The sequence below is a fragment of the Canis aureus genome, chromosome 8 (genome assembly GCF_053574225.1).
Source record: "Canis aureus isolate CA01 chromosome 8, VMU_Caureus_v.1.0, whole genome shotgun sequence".
Taxonomy (NCBI): Eukaryota; Metazoa; Chordata; class Mammalia; order Carnivora; family Canidae; genus Canis; species Canis aureus.
In genome coordinates, this window is record NC_135618.1 from 20,661,895 (window position 1) to 20,684,324 (window position 22,430).

The following is a 22,430-nucleotide window of genomic DNA, read 5'->3' on the forward strand; positions in this document are numbered from 1 at the left end:
TTTCAAATTATGCAGGAGCATAACTGAAAATGTAGTAATTCATGAATTACCTTAAATACAAGTGTTCCATTTGGGTCTTTTATTTTGTATACAAGTAGCTTCAAACAGGAGCATAGTGAAATCTGATTTTATATTAGGAAGTGGTTGTTGCTTAACTATATAGAGGATGGATTAAAGTGAAGATGCTCTGGAGTAGTTGGGACCAAGTAAGGAAGCTGAGTGCTGTAGTTTAGGAAGGAAATTATGAGGACCACAACTAAGGCAGTAAGTATGGAAAGGAAATGAATAAATTATAAAAATATTTTTGTGGTGCAGCTGATAGGCTTTGTTACAATAAATATCTTGCCAAGGTATCATCCAATAGCTGGATTGAGGATAAGAGGTAGGGCTGCCCGGGTGGTTTGGTGCCACCTTCAGTTCAGGGCGGGATCCTGGAGACCCGGGTTCAAGTCCCAGGTTGGGCTCCTTGCATGGAGCCTGCTTCTCCCTCTGCCTGTGTCTCTGCCTCTCTCTCTCTCTCTGATGAATAAATAAATAAAATCTTAAAAAATAAAAAGAAAAGAAGAGGTTGTGCTCACTTTGGATGTGTTTGAGGTACTAGAGTATCTAATTGGAAATCTACAACCGTAAATAGGTTTCTGAAACTAACAGGATATAATGAGAACTATAATTTAGGAATTACCAGTGCATAGAAGCTACTTGAAACTGATAATGAATGAACACACCCAGGAAAATGTATAGAGCAGGAAGAGAAAGATCAAGCACAAAATTCTAAGAAACAAAACTTCCTCAGTTAAAATAGAAAAAAGTAAGGTTAAAAGATGATGTCATCAAATCACAAGAATATAAAAATACCACAAGAGTATATACTGCAATGGATTAAAGTAAGATGAGAAGTGAGGAGAGAGGATTAAAATTGGCAGTGTGAGGGCAGCCCTGGTGGCCCAACGGTTTAGCGCTGCCTTCAGCCCAGGGTGTGGTCCTGGAGACCCGGGGTCAAGTCCTGCATCAGGCTCCCTGCATGAAATGGAGCCTGCTTCTGCCTGTGTCTGTGCCTCTCTCTCTCTCTTTCTCCCTTTCTCTCTCTCTCTCTCTCTCTCCATGTGTCTCTCATGAATAATTTTTTTTTTTTTTAAGATTTTATTGAGAGAGAGAGAAGGGGGCAGAGACGCAGGCAGAGGGAGAAGCGGGCTCCATGCAGGGAGTCCGACGTAGAACTCGATCCTGAATCTCCAGGATCACGCCCTGGGCTGAAGGCGGCACTAAACCGCTGAGCCACCTGGGCTGCCCAATTAATTAAATCTTAAAAAAATAAAAATTGGCAGTGTGAGTTTTTTTTTGCTTTTGCAAAAGGTTTTTTTACTAGCCATTGTGATTGGGGTAGAAGACAGTTTTTCTAAGTTGAGAAATAATGGAATGTGGATGTACACCAGTCTTCCAGTAAGTTTATTGGTAGAGAAGATAGCTATGGCTTTAACAGAAAAATAGTTTTGGGGGCGTTTTTTTGGTGGGAGTTTATTGGTTAGATGAGGAGACATTGTTTCATTATGTTTGAGTTTTTGAATCAAAGAGATTTGGACATGTTTAAAGGTTGATCAGAAAGAGCCATAATATAGAAACTGTTTTTATTATAGTAAATTCATGGAATATTGGTAGGCATAGCCCTGAAGAAGTAGATAGTGGAAAATAATGCAGTCAAGATGGTCCTTTGTTCCTATTTTAAGAAAACATCTTATCTATGGAAAGTCAGGCTTTCAAAATCGAAGCCTTCTGTTGGAGTAATTTTATTGTATGGATTAAATTTTTATTTATATGTGATTGTGAGTAAAAGGAATTTGTGTGACTATTATATAAAAGGAATGTGAATGTTTGGACAATGCCAGAGTGGCTATTCTATTGCACTTACCAAATTTTTCAGAATCAAGTGTTTTGCATTTTCCAACTGTAGGTGGCACAATGCCCAAGGGAAACTGCAAATGTATAAAAGCTAAAGTTACTTTTCTGGAGTTTAATCTTGATGGAAATAAAGTTTTAGTTAAATCTTCTTAAACAATGAGTTTTTTCACTTAAGTTTTAATAAAAGTTTGACAAAATGTCAACTTTTGTCAATGTTAGGAGTACATAAAAGCTTTAAGAAATTGAATCACATGTTAGCAGTTTATTTCAAAATTACTGCCATCGTTTCCACATGAACTGAAAAATGCCTTTTTTCCTTAAAATAAGTTGGTCTTAAGTTACAAAAGATTAATGGCCTTATCCTTTTAACTTCTTCATTTCCCAGATTCATTTCTCAGCTTATAAATCTTCACTCAATTATATTAAGAATTTTTTAAAAAATCAAATGCTTATGTTGTCATATCATTGTGAATTAACATAGCAAATGAAAAGGTAAATCAAAGAGTTTGGTATCTAGTAGGAGAAATAAACAACTGGTATACAAAGTAAAAAAATATTGTTCCCTAAAAGAATCAAAACAAAATTTAAGGAGTTGAGGAAGGCAAAATTACCCCATCTCTTTGGCAGATGTATATTTTACAGATTAAGTATCATTTGCACTGGATATTGGAGGAAGAAGTAAGACTTATCTATATATATCTAGGACTGAAAGGCATTTTGGATGGAGGAAACAACATGCATGAAGGTATTTAGGCAATCGATAATTTAATGTGAGTAAAGCTTTGGTTGGATAAATAGGCACGTGGGAGAATGAATTTGGAAAGGTACACCAGGTTCAGATCATAAAGAACCGTGTTATCTACAGACTTTGGACTTAATGCTATAGTCAGTAGGGAGCCAGTGAAGATTTTTTTTTTTTTTTTTGAGTAAAGGGTGTGCCTCAAGTTACTTAATTTACAAATATTATATAGGCCAGTTGGAGGACTGGGCCATAAGGATCTGAGAAAGAAGAGACCAACAGGGCTTTTGCAGTAGTAGGGAAAAAAAATGAAGTAATAGAAAGAAAGAAAAGGGAAAGGTTGAAAAAAATGATAAGGGCAGAATGAGCAGGTCTGTAAAACCTGAATATGTGCTAGATTTTAATAACAAAGTATTACAAGCTTAAGTGGCTCAGAATATAGGCTAGATACTGGTACAGGTTGGAAAACATAAGTCTGAGGAAGAGAAGTTTTGTAGGACCAGAGGGTCATCCCCCTAAAAACATTTTTCAAAGAGACCCTTGACACACTTTCTAGGCTTCTGTCACTCTATTTCCTTTGTCATCCCATCTCTTTGAATGTTCCTTACAGATATCTCTGTATCTGCCTAGCTTTAAATGCTGATAACACGGAGTTGTATCATTAAGCCTTTATCTTTTTACTTCAGAGCATTCCAGCCATGTTCCAAAGCCTATGTTTACTAAGCTAGTGATCCCCTCGGCTTTATAGCAATATTCTTGGAACAGCCTTCCCATTTACCCAGTTCTGCCATACATTGATTATTTCTACTTATTAGAACATGTAAAAGGTTGGAAGGCAATGATCTATACATCCTGCCTGAATGATCTCAGTGTCTGTGACTTCTAGTCTCATTTTTACAAATCAAGCATCCAGGCTTCATGCATATTTATACAACTCCACTGAACATCTTAAATATCACATAGGCATGTCAAACACAGCATTCCAAAATTGAATTTCCCTATTTTAATGCCCACATTTTAATCTTTCTTGTTTTCTTTAAAAAAAACTATTGTTTTATTATCAGCAGGACTGCCCTGCATGGGGCAGTGGACACTGGGTTGAGGATATGTGTAGGATGTGAGGAGGAGATAATGATTGGGTGGCTGCTTTGAAGGAAAGGGGTGATCTGGAGGCCAGGTACAAGAGCCCTGCAGTTTCACTTCCAGCAATATGTAGACCTCTTAAAGGAGTCCTGGCAAGCTATGGTCATACCACCAATAAGATTAAGAAATTCCTGGAAATCTATCTGGCCATCAGAGTTGAGGTCCAGTTTTTTCATCATGCAATGAAGGATACAGAGTCCATCTGGTTCTTTGTGCCAGTTCTGTATTCATGAAGGTTAGGAACTCTGTCTTGGAGAGTGTGCAGTTGTTACTCCTATCCAGCACACTTGGAAAGCAGCCATCAGAGAGTCGATGCACTGCTCAGTTTCAGTAGGGTTGGACATTTTTGCCATACCTGCTTGGAGGAGGCATGGAGCCTGTGACCAGGTGGCGGTGGTGCTATTCCTCTTTAATTCTTGATAATAATATTGCCACCGCTTATCTCAGCAAACTGAGAGTTATTTAGAGTTTACTTCTCTTGTAATATATACTCTATTTTTTAAATACTATCTGGCCTCAAGCACAAAATGGATATAGTTCTAAATTTATAGTTTTAACTCCCTATTTTTCCATTCCTTGTTGAACGGAGAAAACATAGGTACCATTGGGCTATGTAGGGATATACAAATTTAAACTTTCTTTTCATTCATGACTCCTTTGTAACTGTTTTTTCTCACTCTTCTCTGCTTACTCCCATCACTTAACTTTCTTCTCTTCTTCAAGCCTCAACTTCAACTAGTAGGATTTGGCCAGAGAATCAGTCAAGGACTTGATGGGTAGTAGGAGCTTAAATGTAAGTTCCTCCAATATGTAAATGGCTAGGATTTTGTGAGCTTGAATCAATTAACAAAGATAGCAACTTAGTTTTCATTTATCTCCTCTGTCCTTGCTCTACTTGTTAAGCCCTGTAGAAAAGAACTAGGGAGAATTAAAAGAGAAATGACCCAAATAAGTTCATGCATCAGGATGTTCATGGTTGTGTATGACAGAAAAGTCACTTCAAGATGGCTTGAAGGACGGATGCCTGGGTGGCTCAGTGGTTCAGCGTCTGCCTTTGGCTCAGGGTTTGATCCTGCCATCTGGGATAGAGTCCCACATTGGGCTCCCTGCAGGGAGCCAGCTTCTCCCTCTGCCTATGTCTCTGCCTCTCTCTATGTGTGTGTCTCTCATGAAGAATAAATACATCTTTAAAAAATAATTTTAGGGATCCCTGGGTGGCGCAGTGGTTTGGCGCCTGCCTTTGGCCCAGGGCACGATCCTGGAGATCCGGGATCGAATCCCACATCAGGCTCCCGGTGCATAGAGCCTGCTTCTCCCTCTGCCTATGTCTCTGCCTCTCTCTCTCTCTCTCTCTCTCTCTCTCTCTCTCTCTCACTGTGTGTGACTATCATAAATAAATAAAATTTAAAAAAATAATAATTTTTTAAAAAGATGGCTTAAAGGATATAAGGAATTTTGTTAGCATATATAACCACTATAGTTCAAAGATAAGTTAGTCTTTAGGCATGATTTGACCAAGGCTTACGCTCTTTTTCTGTAGTTATCTTTATCAATAATAAGTGAAATATTTGTATGAAAAATTAACAAATAGGATTACATGGTCTATTCTCTTCACCCCAGAGTCAAGCCAACCTTTTACATTTTGTACTCTTATCTCCTCACTAGTTATTATAGGTATTTAGTGTCTTAGTTCTTCCATTCTTTGTGTTTTCTTTGTTTTTAATTTGGCCACCAAGAAGTATCTTTCCCTGGGAGCCCTGCATTGGCTTCAGACTGCTCTTTCCTGAATGACTCACTAGTGTCTGTAGGGTTACCATGATTGGTTTGGCCTAATAAAAACCTGTCTCTAGAGCTGAGCATCAGTTTGCACACTGGAGGACTGTTAGACCAAAGGGACAGATAAAACGGATTTTGGTAGGTGAGTCACGGTGTCAACTATAATGGAGATGAAACAAGAGGACAAATTTCAAGTGAAAAAATGTTTATTTTACAGTTCCTCAACTAAGAATATTCCAAAGTTAAAACAATATCAAAAATTAATCACTTTGTTTTCATAGTTTCTGACCTGGGTGGGGTGGGTAGGGAAAAATGTCAAATTATGGACAAACAAAATGAAATCACTTCATTATACTGTTCTAAAACTGTGTGCATCTAGGTGATACTGAACAGCATTTGAATGCCCTAACTGTGATGCATCAGTCTGATGATAATGACACAAGAGTGTTAGAATCTGAATGTCAAGTACCTGTGCAGAAGGTAAGAGAGTGATGTTATTTTTTCCTCACAGATCTTGGAGGGTTTTAAAATTGAATATGGAAGTGGAACAAGGGGTATTTTAAGCCTTATCTTGAATGAGATTTTGGATCTCTAAGCTTATTTAATTAAAAATAAATATTCTTTGGCCTCTTCAATTAAAAAAAAAAAAGTTATTTGTGAGCAACACCTCCCCTGTACCCTCTACCATCAGTTCTCATGCATGTATTTAATTATAAGTTCTATAATGCTGGTATTTGCCAACTATCCTGATTTTATTTTTTTAAGATTTTATTTTATTCATGAGAGACACAGAGAGAGAGGGAGAGGCAGAGACACAGGTAGAGGGAGAAGCAGGCTCCATGCCGGGAGCCCGATGCGGGGCTCAATCCTGGGATTCCAGGATCTCACCCTGGTCCAAAGGCAGGTGCTAAACCACTGAGCCACCCAGGCATCCCAATTCATCTCTGTTCTTAATTCTTTTGCACTCAGCAGATTTATTTTGGAGGTCTCCTGCCATCTCTAAAATCTTTATTATTCCTTTTTGTCTTATTTTTCCACTAGGCCAGGGTTTCTCTAGTTTAGCACTATTGACATTTTGGGCTTGGATAAGTCTGTATTGGGGGTAGGGCTATGCATTGTAAAATACTGAACAGGAACCTTAGCCTCTTCCTCACTGGATGCTAGTAGTACCCTTTCCCCCACCCCTGTGTGGCAACCAAAAGCATCCACTTACATTGCCAGATGTCTTCCCTGGACAGAGGGGAATCACCCCCAGGTGAGAATCAGTGCCTTAATTTTGCCTAGCTGCTCCCCTATCCCTATTATTTGGCTTATCAGAGGAACCAGTGACCTCTAAAATTGTTACATCCTTCCCAAAATTGATACAGTGAGAAGCCAGAACGTTCTACTACTTCTCTATCTAATTGAACATCCACTATGGTGATTTCAGTTTTAGTCTCTCTGTAAATGACCCAAATACGTATTTCTAGTCCTGACTTCCTATGATAAACATTTTTGATGACTTCTCGGTCTTCTGCAGCCTAGGAGTTGCCACGGAGGGGTGGGAGAAAGGGTGCTGCTAGCATCCAGTGAGGGAGGCTAAGGTTCCTGTTCAGCATTTTACAATTCTTTGATTTATTTCTAATATGTCTCCTTTTTTTCCAACCTCATAAACCAGTACTTACTCTTTTAATCTGAGCTCTTTTTAACATAACTGGTCTAACTTGAGACCCTCCTTATTCTAATCCATTTCACTTTTAACATTCTTACGTTGTTCTTCCCGATGTGTTCTCTTGATGACATTACTCATCTGTATGAAACCACCACTGGTTTCCAACTTTGACTCCAGAATGAAGATTAAACACCTTTACATTATGACCCGAAACTAACTTTTCAATCTGAACTAGATGCCTTATAACTCATTGCAACTGAACTATTCATTTCTCTCCAGATTATCCCTATTTATGCCTTTAATTATATTCATTCTTAATGAGGAATGCTTGCCATTCTCATATCTACCTTTCTAGTTGTTTTATTCTTTGTTATTCCTGAAAAACTGTCCTATACTCCCAAACCCACATACAAAGTTTACTATTTTAGCATCTGCCAAAATTTCATTGCAGTTAAGTAGAAATTTCAGGCACAAAGCTAGAGACCAATTTTTATCCTTCCTTTATTCCCTGTTTAATATATACCATCGGGTATTACCATAGTTGTTTCAAACCTCTATCTGAAGATGGTATGCTTTAAATGACTGAGTAGTCAGATGAATTCTACAGTGGGTATTTAGCTTATTCCATGGGTAAAAACAAAAATAGGTTTTATTGACAACATATGGGAAACACTTCCAAAGGACATCTGGGTGACCACTGATAATGTCTGACTTTTATTAATTCATATATAGCTTTTATTATATGAGGTACCTTAACTCAGGTACCTTAACTCAATGTTCACTTTGTTGAGAGTTTTTATCATATAAAAACAGCTGTTGGGGTGCTTGGGTGGCACAGTCAGTTAAGCATCTTGACCCTTGGGTCGTAGTCCAGGGGTCGTGCGATTGAGCCACACGTTGGACTCTGTGCTCAGCACACAAGTCTGCTTGGATTTCTTGCTTCCTCTGCCCCTCCCCCAAAAATAAATAAATAAATCTTTAAAAAAAACAAGGGTTGAATTTGCCCATTCTTTTTCTGCATCAGTTGAAATGGTCATATGATTCTTATTCATTTTGGTAATGTGGTGTATCATATTTAATCTGTGTTCATCAGGGATATTGGCCTATGATTTTTGTGTGTCCTTATCTGGTTTCGGTATCAGGATAATGCTGGCCATAAAATGAGTTTGGAAGAGTTCCTCTCCTATTTTGGGGGAGAGTTGGAGAAGGATTGGTATTGGTTCTTAAAATGTGAAGCTATCTGTTCTTGGATTTTTGTTTGTTTGGAGGCTTTTGATGATAGACTCAGTGTCCTCACTAGTAATCAGTCTGTTTCAGATTTTCTGTTTCATCATCATTCAGTCTTGGAAGATTGTATCTTTCTAGGAATTTATCCGTTTCTTTCCAGGTTGTTCATTTCTTTGATATAATTGTTCATAGTAGTCTCTTATCTTTGTATTTCTGTGGTATCAGTTGTAATATCTCTTTCATTTATGATTCTACTTTTTGAATCCTCTTTCTTCTGACGAGTCTACCTAAAAGTCTGTCTGTTTTCTTTATCTTTTAAAAAAATCAGCTTTTAGTTTCATTGATTATTTCTGTTGTCATTTAAAACTGCTTCTGGGGATCCCTGGGTGGCGCAGCGGTTTGGCGCCTGCATTTGGCCCAGGGCGCGATCCTGGAGACCCGGGATCGAATCCCACATCAGGCTCCCGGTGCATGGAGCCTGCTTCTCCCTCTGCCTGTGTCTCTGCCTCTCTCTCTCTCTCTCTCTCTCTCTGTGACTATCATAAATAAATTTAAAAAATTAAAAAAATAAAACTTGAGGAGCGATTTAAAGCATTTTTAAAAAAAAAAAAAATAAATAAAATAAAACTGCTTCTGCTCGGATCTTTGTTGTTTCCTTCTTTCTCTAACTTTGGGCTTTGCTCTTCTTTTTTCTAGTTCCTTGTAAGAACTAGAAATGTATAAATTAGGTTATACATGAGATCTTTCTTGTTTCGTGATGTGTACATTTATCACTGTAAACTTCCTCTTGAATTGCTTTTGCCACATCCCATACATTTAGTAGTATTTCCATTTTCATTAGCCTCAAGATATTTTTTATTTTTTTTATTTCTTCCTTGAGCCCTTGGTTGTTCAGTAGTAGCATGATATTTAACCTCCATGTACTTGTGTTCTTTCTAGATTATTTTCTTGTGGTTCCCTGCTAGTTCCATAGTGTTGTCAGAAAAGATGTATGGCATGACTTTGATATTTTTGAATTTATTGAGATTTTGTTCTGTGGCCTAATGTGATCTATACTGGATAGTGCTGTTTACACTTGGAAAGAATGTGTATTCTGCTGGTTTAGGATGGAATGTTCTGAATATATCTATTGGATCCATTTGGTCATCCAATGTGTCATTCAAAGCCACTGTTTGTTGATTTTCTGTTTGGATGATCTATCCATTGATGTAAGTGGGGGATGAAAATCCCCTAGTATATTGTATTACTATTCCATACTTTCTTTATGTTTGTTATTAGCTGCTGTATGTATTTGGGTGCTCCCATGTTGGGTGCATAAATACTTATAATTGTTATATTTTCTTGTTGAATTGTTCTCTTTGTGATTATATAGTGTCCTTTGTCTCTTATTTCAGTCTTTGTTTTAAAGTCCATTTTGTCCAATACAAGTAATGCTCCCCTGACTTTCCTTTCTCTTCCATTTGCATAAATGCTTTTCCATCCCTTCACTTTCAATCTGCATGTGTCTGTAGTATGAAATTAGTCTCTTGGAGACATCACATGGGTGAATCTTGCTCCTTTATCCATTCCATCATCCTGTAGCTTTTGATTGGAGTATTTAGTCCATTTCCATTCAAAGTAATTATTGATAGGTATGTACTTACTGCCATTTTGTTGCTTGTTTTATGGTTGTTTTTGTAGTTATTCCTTGTTATTGATTTTTCTTGCTTTCTTGTTCAGTTTGCTGGTTTTCTTTAGTAACAGACTTGGATTTGTTCTCTTTATTTTTTTACATATCTAGTACTGATTTTTAATTCTTGGTTACTGTTAAGTTTGTATATATAACAGCTTATGCATGTAGCAGTCCTTATTACATCGATGGTAAGTTGACCTATTCTTTACTCTTCTCCACCTCTACTGCCCCCTTTACTATGTTTCAGGTATATGGTGTCATACCTTACATCTTTTTATTTTGTGAATCCCTTGACTAATTTTTATAGCTATACTTAATTTTACTGCTTTTGTGCTTCCTATTCTTATTCTTACTTATGGTCTTTAATTCAAGGAATCCCCTTTAATATTTCTCACAGGGCTGGTTTAGTGGTAATAAATTCCTTTAACTTTCCTTTGGGAAACTCTCCTTTTCTGAATGACAGGCTTGCTAGATAGATAGAGTATTCTTGATTGCAGGTTTTTTTTAAATTTCCTTTCAGCATGTTGAATATATCATGCCACTTTTTTCTTTCCTGTATAGTTTCTGCTGAAAAATCTGCTGATAGCCTTATGGGGTTTTCCCTAGTATGTTTTCTTTTCTCCTGAAACTTTTAGAACTGTAGTTTGCCATTTAACTACTATGTGTCTTGGAGTGAACTTCCTTGATTGATTTTATTAGGGGTTTTCTGTGCCTCCTGGATTTGGGTTCCTTCCCCAGATTTGGGAAGTTTATAGTTATTATTTCTTCAAACAAAGTTACTCCCCCCTTTTCTGTGTCTTTTTTTTTTTTTTCTTCTGGGATTCCTATAATTTGAATGTTTCTCTGGTTGGTTCTTTTTTATGTTTTCTGTTTTCTGTCTCTTTTTTGGTGGCTTCATTGAAGTCTCCCACCCTTTCCTGAATTCCAGTGAGTATTTTTATGACCAATACTTTAAATTCTCCATCAGTCATATTACTTATTTGTTTCATTTAGGTCTCTTGCTACGATTTTTGTCCTCTTCTTTCATTTGGAACTTACTCCTCTGTCTCCTGATTGTGTCTAATTCTCTGTGTCAGTTTCTCTGTTATGAAAGTCAGCTATGTCTCCTATACATGAAAGTATTGGGCTTTCGAAAAAAGGTCCTGTGGTGCCCTGCAGTGCAGTGTCCCCTGTTCACCAGAACCTGGGGTTGAGGGGTATCTCCTGTGTGTGTCATGTGAGCCCTATTGTGGCTAAGCCACTTTTGCCTTCAGCCTCCTCATCTGCAATGGCTTTCTCTGCCTGTTGTAGGCAGGATTTGGCTCCAGTTTTATTAGTGAGCCAGTCTTCAGTTTCTCCGGGTTTGAGTTGAGTCATACCAGGCATTTGCCATAGAGGCAGTAGCACAGAGCTGTTGAGTGCTCTCCCTGTGTTTTGCCTCAATAAGCTTTCATTGGTGGTTGAGTCCTGCAGCCGGACTAGATGTCTGCCCCCCAGCCCACAGCCAGGGCTATAGTTGGACTGCTGTGTGTGTGTGTTTATCTTTCCTTCTCTCCAAGTTAGTGGTCACTTTGGAGTGGTACTGGTTCCTGTCAGGGCTGCTTGAACACTGCCCAGCTTATGGCATCACTTTGAATCACTCTCCTGCCAAGAGCATATTGGAGGGGACAGGTACATAGGAGAATGCAGGGTGGAGTACAGTGCCAGCAAGAGCCACTTCAGTTCACTGGACGGGACCAAGGCAAACCAAGTTTTAGGGCACAGGTTTGTGGAAGCATGGGGGCAGAGCAAGAGGTATTAATAAGTTATGTGGAGAGTGTTGAGGTCATGCTGGTTCCAATGTCTAAGCTGAGGGTGAGAGGAGGGAAATGGCATCCACCACTTCCTTTGTTCTTGGAGAAGTCTGTCATTGATTCCTGCCCCTCTGGTTCATCTCCAGCACACAATCTGAAAGGAGTAAACACATCTCCCTCTCATATACACCAGCTGTTTCAAACTAGTGCTTCTATTGCTGTATCTTCACAGTGCTGTTGTGTTCTTCCAAGGATTTGGACTCCACTCTCCCAGTTCTCCCATAGAGCCTTCTAATTTTTAATGTTCCAAGTGTTAAAGACCTGCTAATTTGATTGTAAGAACTTGTGAAATTCAGTCTCTCTGGTCTCCAAAGCCAGATATTATGGTCATCAACCTTCCTGTGCCTAGGGTGGGTGTCTGTTTCTTTCTCCTGCCCATGCTCAGCATCCTTCCCTCCTGCAGACAGTCTCATAGAGAGTCCAGTGGGTCTGTTTGGCTCCTCACCACCCTTGGTCCTTTCTACCCTATTGTGGCCTCTTCTGTATATTTAGCTGTGCAAAGTCTAGTCTACCAATCTTTGGAGTCATTTTCTGAGTTATTTACACTGATGTGTATGTTACCTATTTGTATCAACAGGACAAGGTGAGCTTAGGATCCTCCTCCTTTGCCACCTTCTATATATAATTCCTATACATTTATTTTATTTTTAAAATATTTACTTATTCACTTGATAGAGCACATGGACATGAGCAGGGAGAGGGGCAGAGGGAGAGAGAGAATCTCAGCACACTGCCTGCTGAGCATGGAGTGCAAAGTGGGGTTTGACCCCATGACCCTGAGATTGTGACCTGAGCTGAAACTAACAGTTGGACACTCAATGAACCAAGCCACCCAGGCACCTCTGTATTGGAAAATTTTAAAATACATATATTTCTATGGGTTGCACTGATCTAGATCGTGATCATTTAAGAACAGTGTCACAATCAGTTAACTTTTTAAGAAAGGAAAGATAAAGTCATGTCAGAGGGTTCCCAGCAAATTACTATGTCATTCTTATGGCATCATCTTTCCTTCATTATTAATAATTTGTATATTTGATTTAGTTTTCATATAGGACCATAAATATCTTTTTACTTATTTTTATATTCCTTGAAGATTCTCATACTCTTAATATAGAGTAACCCCTGAACAACACAGAGTTGAACTGTTGGGTCCACTTATAACCCAGCTTTTTTCAATACAGTATAGTACTGTAACATATTTTTTCAGTATGATTTTCTCAGTATTATTTTCTCTTTATTATAAGAATACAGTATATAATACATATAACATAGAAAATATGTGTTAATCGACTGCTTATGTTATTGGTTAAAGCCTTTAGTTGACCACAGGCTATTAGTAGTTTTGGGGGGAGTCTGAAGTTACACATGGACTTTTGACTATGCAGGTGTCAGCACTCCTCATCCCCATGTTGTTCAGTGTCAACTGTATATGTTTTACATTAAATTGAAATAATTGGTAAGCATTCTATTTTAATTTGGTCTTAAATGATTAATGAATAGCTTATCTGTTGTCATATTTTCATATTTTTAAATAATTTTTAAGTAAGATTACATAGAGACCTTTAGAATCTTAATTTGATCTATTATTGTATCAAAAATATTGTTTTCCTTCCAGTATATAGTTGACATCTGTAGACATATACTGAATCAGATATATTTGTTTTAGGATATAAAGATAAAGAATGCAGACTCTTGGAAAAGTTTAGGCAAACCAGTCAAAACATCAGGTGTACTGAAATCCTCAGATGAGCTCTTCAACCAATTTAGAAAAGCAGCAATAGAAAAAGAAGTAAAAGCTCGAACACAGGAACTAATACGGAAACATATGGAACAGAATACAAAGGAACCAAAAAGAGTTCAAGAAAATCAGAGGTCAGTCATTTACTGGAGTAAGGGAGCCTAGGAGATATGGACTTTTTTTCATTTCAGTTTCTTTTTGTTCAAGTATTCATTCATGTCTGCATGCATTGACTATGTATAGCAATCTCCATTCCCAATGGTGGACATGTAATTTTAAATATATTTCTTTTTTGTCAAGTGACCATGATTTAGCTATTTAGTAGAATACAAAGCGAATTATAATTGTAAAAAGTAAATTTTATTGATATTTTTAATTGACAAGTAGTATCTACTTTGAAGAGGATAGAAATTATCAAGTGATTAAGATATTAAAGATACTAATATAACTAAATCATAAAGACATCATTATTTTCAAGAAATGTCTTGTTTCCATTCTATGTGTAAGAACGTAGCAATATACTTGCTTAGTTTCCATAACCTTCTCTTTGTTAATATAGATTGCCTTTGCAAAATTTGACATCAAAAGTCAAACTTAAAAATGATATAACATATGAAAGGAGGGATCTAAAACATTGCTTTATGCTTATAATTGAATTAACATATCTTTGTAATAAAAACTTTTAAGGAATTTGAAACCTACTTTGAGCTATATTGTTTCTTTAAGGGACCTTGGCTTCACTCAAGAATCTTTTTCAAACAAAATGCAAAATCAGTACCTTGGAGAACAGAAAGACCATCAGCAGTCTTCAGAAGCTCAAGATAAATACAAACTCTGGCTTCTCAAAGACCGTAATTTAGCAAGGGAGAAAGAGCAAGAGCGGAGGAGGAGAGAAGCAGTAAGTAAATTTTACTTTACTAAATCTAACTAAGGAAAGATTTAACAAAGCAGTGGCTTTTACAGGTTCAAAGATATATTCAGGGTGATTTTCAGTGACAGTGAATTTACATTGTTGGTACATTTACCTATCACTCTGGGCTGTTAACTAATTACAAATTAAAAACAAATAAACCCTTTTTTTTTTTTTTAAAGATTTACTTATTTATTTTAGAGATAGAGTGGGGGGCGGAGCAGGGGGAAGAGGGGGGATTCAAAGCCAACTCCACCCTTACCTCACCAACTCCACCCTTACCTCAGAGCCCAAAGTGGGGCTTGATCTCACATCCCTGAGCTGAAAAAAAAAAATTTCATAGTTGGGGGGCACCTGGGTGGCTCAGCGGTTGAGCGTCTGCCTTTGGCTCAGGTCCTGATCCTGGGATCCTGAGATCGTGTCCCACGTCAGGCTCCCTGCATGGAGCCTGCTTTTCCCTCTGCCTGTGTCTCTGCGTCTCTCATAAATAAATAAATAAAATCTTTTTAAAAAAATAAATAGATTTAAAAAATTTCATAATTGGTGTCAGTTTGGATGTCATCAACATGAACATTTAGAGAAGGCTTCAGAGTATAGGAAACATTTATTTCCTTTGTCTTATTTATTAGATTTTATTTATTTGAGAAGGAGAGCACAAGTGGGGTGGGGGTGGGCAAAACAGAGGGAGAGAGAAGCAAACTCCCTGCTGAATAGGGTGCCCCATGGGAGGCTCCATCCCAGGACCTTGAGATCATGACCTGAGCCAAAGGTAGAGGCTTAATTGACTGAACCACCCCTGCATCCCTATTTCTTTTGATTTAATTAGAATTCTGTTTACTTTAGCTTATTTTTAATGGCTTCTTAGCATTTAATGAACATACTGAGTGTTATACGTGCGATTTGGTTTAATTTTCATAAATACCTATATATAAAATAAACTTGGTTAAATAATTTGCCCTAGGTTACACAGTAAGTGGCAGAGTCAAGAAAAGCCTGTAGCTTTATTGCTATGCATTTTAGTTTCCTCAAATAGTTAAAGATACTGGTTCATTCAGAAAATAATTTTATGTGTCTAGCACTATTTTGATTATAGAGATAAATGAAACAATATACTCAGTTCATGTCCTTGTTAATAGTCTGTCAACACTGATAATTTTCTCTTATTTGGAGAAGTTTAATTTAGTGTTTGTGTAAGCTGTAAGTTTTATTTATCACATGAACAATAATTTAACAAAAATCAGTATTTGAACAGAAATAGAAAATTAGACTCATTACATTAAATAAATTGTGTTCATTTTGTAGATTCTGTTCTAAATGTTTTGATCATTTTTATATATATCTAATGAAGGCATAGATATTTTTAAAGTAACATTGAATTTTTTTTCCTTGTTTCTACAGATGGCTGGTACCATTGATATGACTCTTCAAAGTGACATTATGACAATGTTTGAAAACAACTTTGATTAAAACATTAAATTAACCATCAACTTAAAATGAATGATATAAAAGATTAAAATGTATATGGTAAAATGATTGCTTTAAAACACCACGATACCAATCTTATATTGTACTTGCTCTAAAATGATTAAACAATTTTCACATATATTTTTAATAGCTATATGTTCATTTTCTAAATGACATAATTTACAGGAAATTTTATAATTTTGGATCCCTAAAAATTGAATAAATTCCCAGATGTTATTTATTTTATAAATAATTGTCTGCTATGTATTATAGTCCCTGTCTAAGCAGTAAAAATCCAAAAGAGACCCTTGTTTAAAAATGAAAAATACATAAAAGTGTATCAAAAACAGCTCCTGTTGTTTTTAACTTTTAAAACAAATATCTATCTGCCTTAAAATATTTTGAACTTCTAACAAATAATACTTGGTTTCTTTGTCAGGTTATATAATATTCTCTGCTGATTCTGTATGCAAAATTTATATTGAAATTTAGTTTAAAGAGTATTATGTATGGTTTGGATAATGTTAAATTTGAGCAAAATAATAGTAAATATTATGATGTAAGTTTCTATAGGAACTTATACAATTCTTATATGCATATGTGATAGTAATGAATGTTTTACATTTTTACTTAACTATGTAGTCTTTAAATCTGTAAATTATTTTTGTTTCATCATTCTCAAGTTGCAATTATGTATAAATCATGTGTATCCACTTCATATATTTTAGCATTTTGGACTCTTGAAGTGTAACATGACTCAGGTCCTATTATGATACCATCTAAAGTGAAAACTCTGTGTGTGTGTGTGTGTATGTGTGTGTTTTAGAGCAAAAGAGAAAGTTTTCTTGACTTCATTTGTTTTTATACTCAATATAATTTTTTGAACTATCTAAACTACAGTCATTTAAAAAATATCAACTAGTGGCTAAATGATAGTGACACTTTCATGAAACATAGCTAGAATCAAAGTAGCTGTCATACTCATTAACTACAACTATTATTAACCAAGTGATTAGTGTGTATATACTAAATAGTATGCATTGTTATTTTCCTAAAAGATTATCTACAGATTAGATAGATCTCTATGTATTCTAGAATATGTATTTTTAGGAAGATATATCAGGTGTACATAGTGATTAGCTTTAGGTGATGGAATTACAGGTGTTTTTTTTTCCTTCTCATTCTTTTTAATATTATGTAATACTTTTAAGATCTGTGGGAAATTTTCCATTTTGAAGAGAGAATGAAAATAGTAAGGATTTTTATCAAATACACATTAAATCTTTCAACAGCTGCCTTTTGAACAACTAATAAAACTGATGAATCAGTGAGCTTTGGCTACATCTAAAAAAAGTTCAGTTTTGTTAACATCATTTTATATTAAAGAATAATGGCTTACTTGGAGGTTTTCCTATTAACATTTAGAAGAGCCCTGATAGAGCTGTGTTATGGTTGTCAGTGTTTTGTTTAACCAGCTTAACACTTTAAGCCTTTGTTCAGTCAACAAACTTTTTGGTAGGTTGGTTGAAGTCAGCTTAGCAATCAAAATAATCAGTTTATAACTGATCCTTCCTATATTATGCTTTATTTTTTAGTAAAAGATTTTTGTCTTCTCTTGACTTCTGTGGAGTTTACTTCTGTTAGTTTTATGCATGAAATACTGCATGTAACTTGTCTTTAACTGAACTCTTGTTTTGTGAGGACCCCTTTTCTGTCCATCTGTCACTACTTTCCAGTTTCTAAAACTTGTTCATTTTGTTTTCTGGGATTCATGATTGTTCATCCAAAACATTCCCTACATGATCAAACTTTTTGTTTGTTTCTTCCCATTTTTTGTTCTTGAGTTCTGGAAGTGTGGTCCATGGACCAGCTACATCAGCATCACCTGAGAATGTTTTAGAAATGCAAATTCTCAGACTTCAGAATTACTGAATCAGAAACACTGGGTGTAGGGTTCAGCAACCTTTAGCTGAACACTCCCTCCAGATGATTCTAATACACACTACAGTTTGAGAACCACTGCTCTAACCACCTGGGCACTCTGCTGCAGGCTCTCATTTAGTGCCTGTTTCTTTTCTTCACTAATGTTTTTCTTACCTTTGGGGTGCCACTTGAAGACCACCATGACCACCCCCACCACCCCTGCCACCTTCCCTTTTTCATGATCACCAGACTGTACCACCCATAATCATTTACCATCCCTGTTTCACACCGTCTTGTTCCCCAGAGATTTTAGTCTCTATTTCTCTCTAAATTGACACTTCTCAGTCCCTGAACTCTGCTAATTATCTTAATAGCTAATCAACTTTAACCATTCCTTTATCATTGTCAATAACTAAAATCTTTCCTTAGTCTCAGTTTCAAGCAAGTTAGTCTCTTACTACTTTCCCATATTTTTTTTCTAGTTTATTCTAGATAGGCCCTTGACTCCAACAATCATTAGGCTTCACCATGACCTTACAACTCATTAATCCTAGTGCTTTTCATAGTACCTCTCCCCATCATGCCCTTTTTAAAAAAAAATTATTTATTTATTCACGAGAGACACAGAGTGGGAGGCAGAGATATAGAGGGAGAAGTGGGCTCCATGCAGGAAGCCCGATGTGGGACTCGATCCTGGGGCTCCAGGATCATGGCCCGAGCCAAAGGTAGATGCTCAACTGCTGAGCCATCCAGGCATCCCCATGCCCTTACTTCTTTTTCTTTTTCTTTTTTTTTTTTTTAAGATGTGGGTGGGGATGGGGGCCTTGTAATTTGAGGGTTGGAATTTTTTTTTTTTAATTTATTTATAATAGTCACAGAGAGAGAGAGGCAGAGACATAGGCAGAGGGAGAAGCAGGCTCCACGCACCAAGAGCCTGATGTGGGATTCGATCCCGGGTCTCCAGGATCGCGCCCTGGGCCAAAGGCAGGCGCCAAACCGCTGCGCCACCCAGGGATCCCCCCCATGCCCTTACTTCTTATGCAAGTTTGTTGGCATTATTTATACCACTCCCTTGCATATACCCTCAACTCCATTGCTCCTTTCTTTGTTGTATTCACTTGGCAAAAAATCCTTATTAAGTCTGACTGCTTCCTCTGCACCCATAAGTTGTTTGTGGTTACAGAAACACATGCAACTATGATAACCAATCTCACTTCAAATTCATGAGCATAAACTCAAGTTAGCCATAATGCTGCCCAGAAATCTTACTACCAATGTAGAAATAAGTTTCCCCCCTCTCTATCCCAACTATTGAGAGATCAAAGCTTGTATATTTTTCAGTCTTTTTATGCTCAAAAATTGACATGTCAGGACTTTGAGGGGATTGTTTTTACAAAAACATGATCCTCTATACATGTTACTTGGCAAATGAGTTTTTCTTAATGCATCAGGAGCATCTGTATAGATCTTTAAACGGATATAGATTGATTTGATTCATTCTTTTTAAGAAGGCTGCATGACATAAATTAGAACAGATATATCATGATTTATGTGATCCCCCTATTGATTCAGTTGATTCCAGTCTTTCTCTACCATGAATAACGCTGCAGTAAATACACCACGTATAGAGCCTTACATAATTGTATTGCTATTTCTAAAGAGTAAAGCTCCTAAAATAAGGTTTGCTGGGTCAGAAGTTACAGTCAGAGGGAGTAGTTTTTATTTTAATAGGAGGTACCAAAAGACATTTCCAAAAAAGGCTAGAGCAGGTCACATTCCATGGAGTCTGAAAGTGCCTCTTTCTCATTATCCTCACCAGCATTGGATATTACTGCCCTCATATTCTTTGCTAATCCAAATGAAAAAGTTGTACTCAGTTACTTTAATCTTTACTTCCTGGATATCAAGGGGGCTAACTTGTATTTGTTAGGTGTGTGACTTGCCTAGTAACCAACATCCTTTAGTCATCCTCCTTTTGGGTTATCAGTTTGTACAAAGCCTTTTTTTTTTTCTAGGTGGTATAGAAACATTTTTTTCCCCACAATCTGTTGTTTGTCTTCTGAGATTTATGGCCTTTTTTTCCATTTCCATAAAATTTCCATAAAATTTTAAATTTTATGTAGCTGTATGTCTGGATTTTCCTTTATAGTATCTGGCTATTCAGCCTTGTTTTACATTGTATCCCCCCACATCAAAATGATAAAAGTCTCTTTTGTGCTTAAAATCCAGATAATTTTTACACTAAGATTCTAGATGGATCAAAGACATTTTTATGTATATAATAAGAGACAGGGAACCAGATTTCTTTTTTCTAAATGAATTCTCAGTTATGCTGCCACAAGTTACTTACTGACCCTCTGATTTGCAACAGTTGTCATTCTGTAAGAAATTCATAATCACTTTATCCAATTTGTAAAAGTTGAGTGAAATTAAACATTGGAATTTTGTTTGGGATTAGATTAGAAATAATTTTTTAAGGTTTTTATTTATTCATGAGAGACACAGAAGCAGAGGCAGAGGGAGAAGCAGGTAATTGTGCTGAATTTATGTTTACTAGACTTTGATTCAATAAAATTATCAGCTTGAAATTCTGTACCCAGGAAAACTATTAAAATGAGGATGAAATAAATGAATGAAATTGTGAATATCACTAGATCCTACAACCATTAAGAAGATAAAAAGGAAAAAAAAGAAGAAAAAAAGGAATACTATAAATAACTTCACATTTGTAAATGTGAATAAGTGGCCAATTGCCAAAAATGATAAACTACCAAATTTCAATATGAAATAATCCAAACAGCCATGTATCATTAAAAAAATTCAATTGATAATTTTAAAGCTCCTGAAAAAGAAATTCAAGCCCATATGGTTTCACTGGAGAATTATACCAAACATTTAAAGAAGGATTAACATTAAGTCTCTTCCAGGAAATCTATTCCAGAAAATGCTTCTTCTAGAAATTGGTCTGTTATGTGATACAGAGGACATTTTTTTAAGATTTTATTTTCAAGGTGTCTGTACACCCAATGTGGCTTGAACTTACCACTTCAAGATCAAGAGTTGTATATTCCACTGACTGAGCTCACCAGGCACCCCACAAAAGGACAAAAATATTTTTTAAGATTGTATTTATTTATTTGAAAGAAAATATAAGCAGGGGTAGGAGCAAAGAAGAGGGAGAAGCAGACTTCTCACTGAGCAGGGAAGCCTGATGTGGAGCTTGATGCCAGGACCCTGAAATCATGGCATGAGCCAAAGGCAGATGCTTAATCAACTGAGCCACTGAGGCACCCCAGGACAAATTTTATTAATAGGAAGAAGTATACTTCCCAACTCATTTTATAAGGCTAGCCAGTATTACCCTGATACTGAACCAAAGACAATATATTTAAAAGGAAAAAAGCTTAAGGCCATTATCTCTAATGTACTTAGACACCAGAATCTTCCAACAAAATGTTAGCAAACTAAATCCCACAATGTATGAAAATAATTATATACTATGACTAAGTGATTTATTCCAGGTATACAAAGCAGTTTCAACATTTGGAAATCAGTGTAATCCAAAATGAACTCACATTCACATTTAAAAACAACAAAAAACTTCGGTAAGTTTTTCAAGGGAATTACTTCAATTTGATATGGAGCATCCACAAAAAATCTGCAGCTAATGTTACACTTAATGGTGAAAGACTTGACGCTTTTCCCCTACATTTGGGAACATGGCAAGGATATCCACTCTCACCATTCTTATTCAATGAGTACTAGAAATTCTACCCAATGTAATACAGCAAAAAAAAGAAAAGTCATTCCGATTGTTTTGGTTGGGTTTTTAAATTTTATTTCATTAGCTATAATATCCTAAAATAGTACCAAATAATGGAAGCAAGACTAGTCATTCTCATTTACAATTTTAAAGTGAATGGGATGCCTGAGTGGCTCAGTCAGTTAAGTGTCTGACTCTTGATTTCAGCTCAGGTCATGATCTCAGGGTTGTGAGATCAATCCCTGCACTGGGCTCTGCCCTGAGCATAGAGCCTGCTTAAGATTCTCTCCCCCTATCCCATCTTTCTCTCTCTCTCTCTTTCTCTCCCTCTCTAAAAGAAAAATAAAAGATAAAGTAAATGGCCACAGGATTTCACCATAAGCTGTTTGGGAGGTTGTTTTGTTTTGATAACTAATGTTTTTTTTTTTTTTTTTTTGATAACTAATGTTTGAGCAGTTTCTGAATCAATTTAGCTTTAAGGACTAGCCGTTGAATTTTTGCACATGATTTTATATGTAGAAAATCCTAAGGAATATACAAAAAAGTCTTACAACTAGCAAATGATTTAAGCAAGGTCACAGGATATAGAATCAACATACAAAAATCAATCTGATCTCTATTACTAATGAACATATGGTAACTTAAAAACATTAACATAATCATTCCAAAGAATATGAAATACTTAGGTTTATG

At 36.4% G+C, this 22,430-nt stretch overlaps 1 protein-coding gene and 1 pseudogene across 1 annotated transcript in view; one reads left to right on the forward strand and one right to left on the reverse strand.

The window, feature by feature from the left end:
* BRDT (bromodomain testis associated) overlaps window positions 1-16,398 on the forward strand; it is a 59,039-nt gene extending 42,641 nt beyond the window's left edge. The window contains exons 16-19 of the mRNA XM_077905406.1: window positions 5,934-6,034; window positions 13,606-13,811; window positions 14,404-14,575; window positions 15,986-16,398. Coding sequence (XP_077761532.1) covers window positions 5,934-6,034; window positions 13,606-13,811; window positions 14,404-14,575; window positions 15,986-16,054 — 548 coding nt within the window. The 3' untranslated portion in view covers window positions 16,055-16,398. The remainder of the gene's footprint in view (window positions 1-5,933; window positions 6,035-13,605; window positions 13,812-14,403; window positions 14,576-15,985) is intronic.
* On the reverse strand, window positions 3,763-4,131 carry LOC144318448 (protein S100-A11 pseudogene; annotated as a pseudogene).
* Window positions 16,399-22,430: the final 6,032 nt, after the last annotated feature.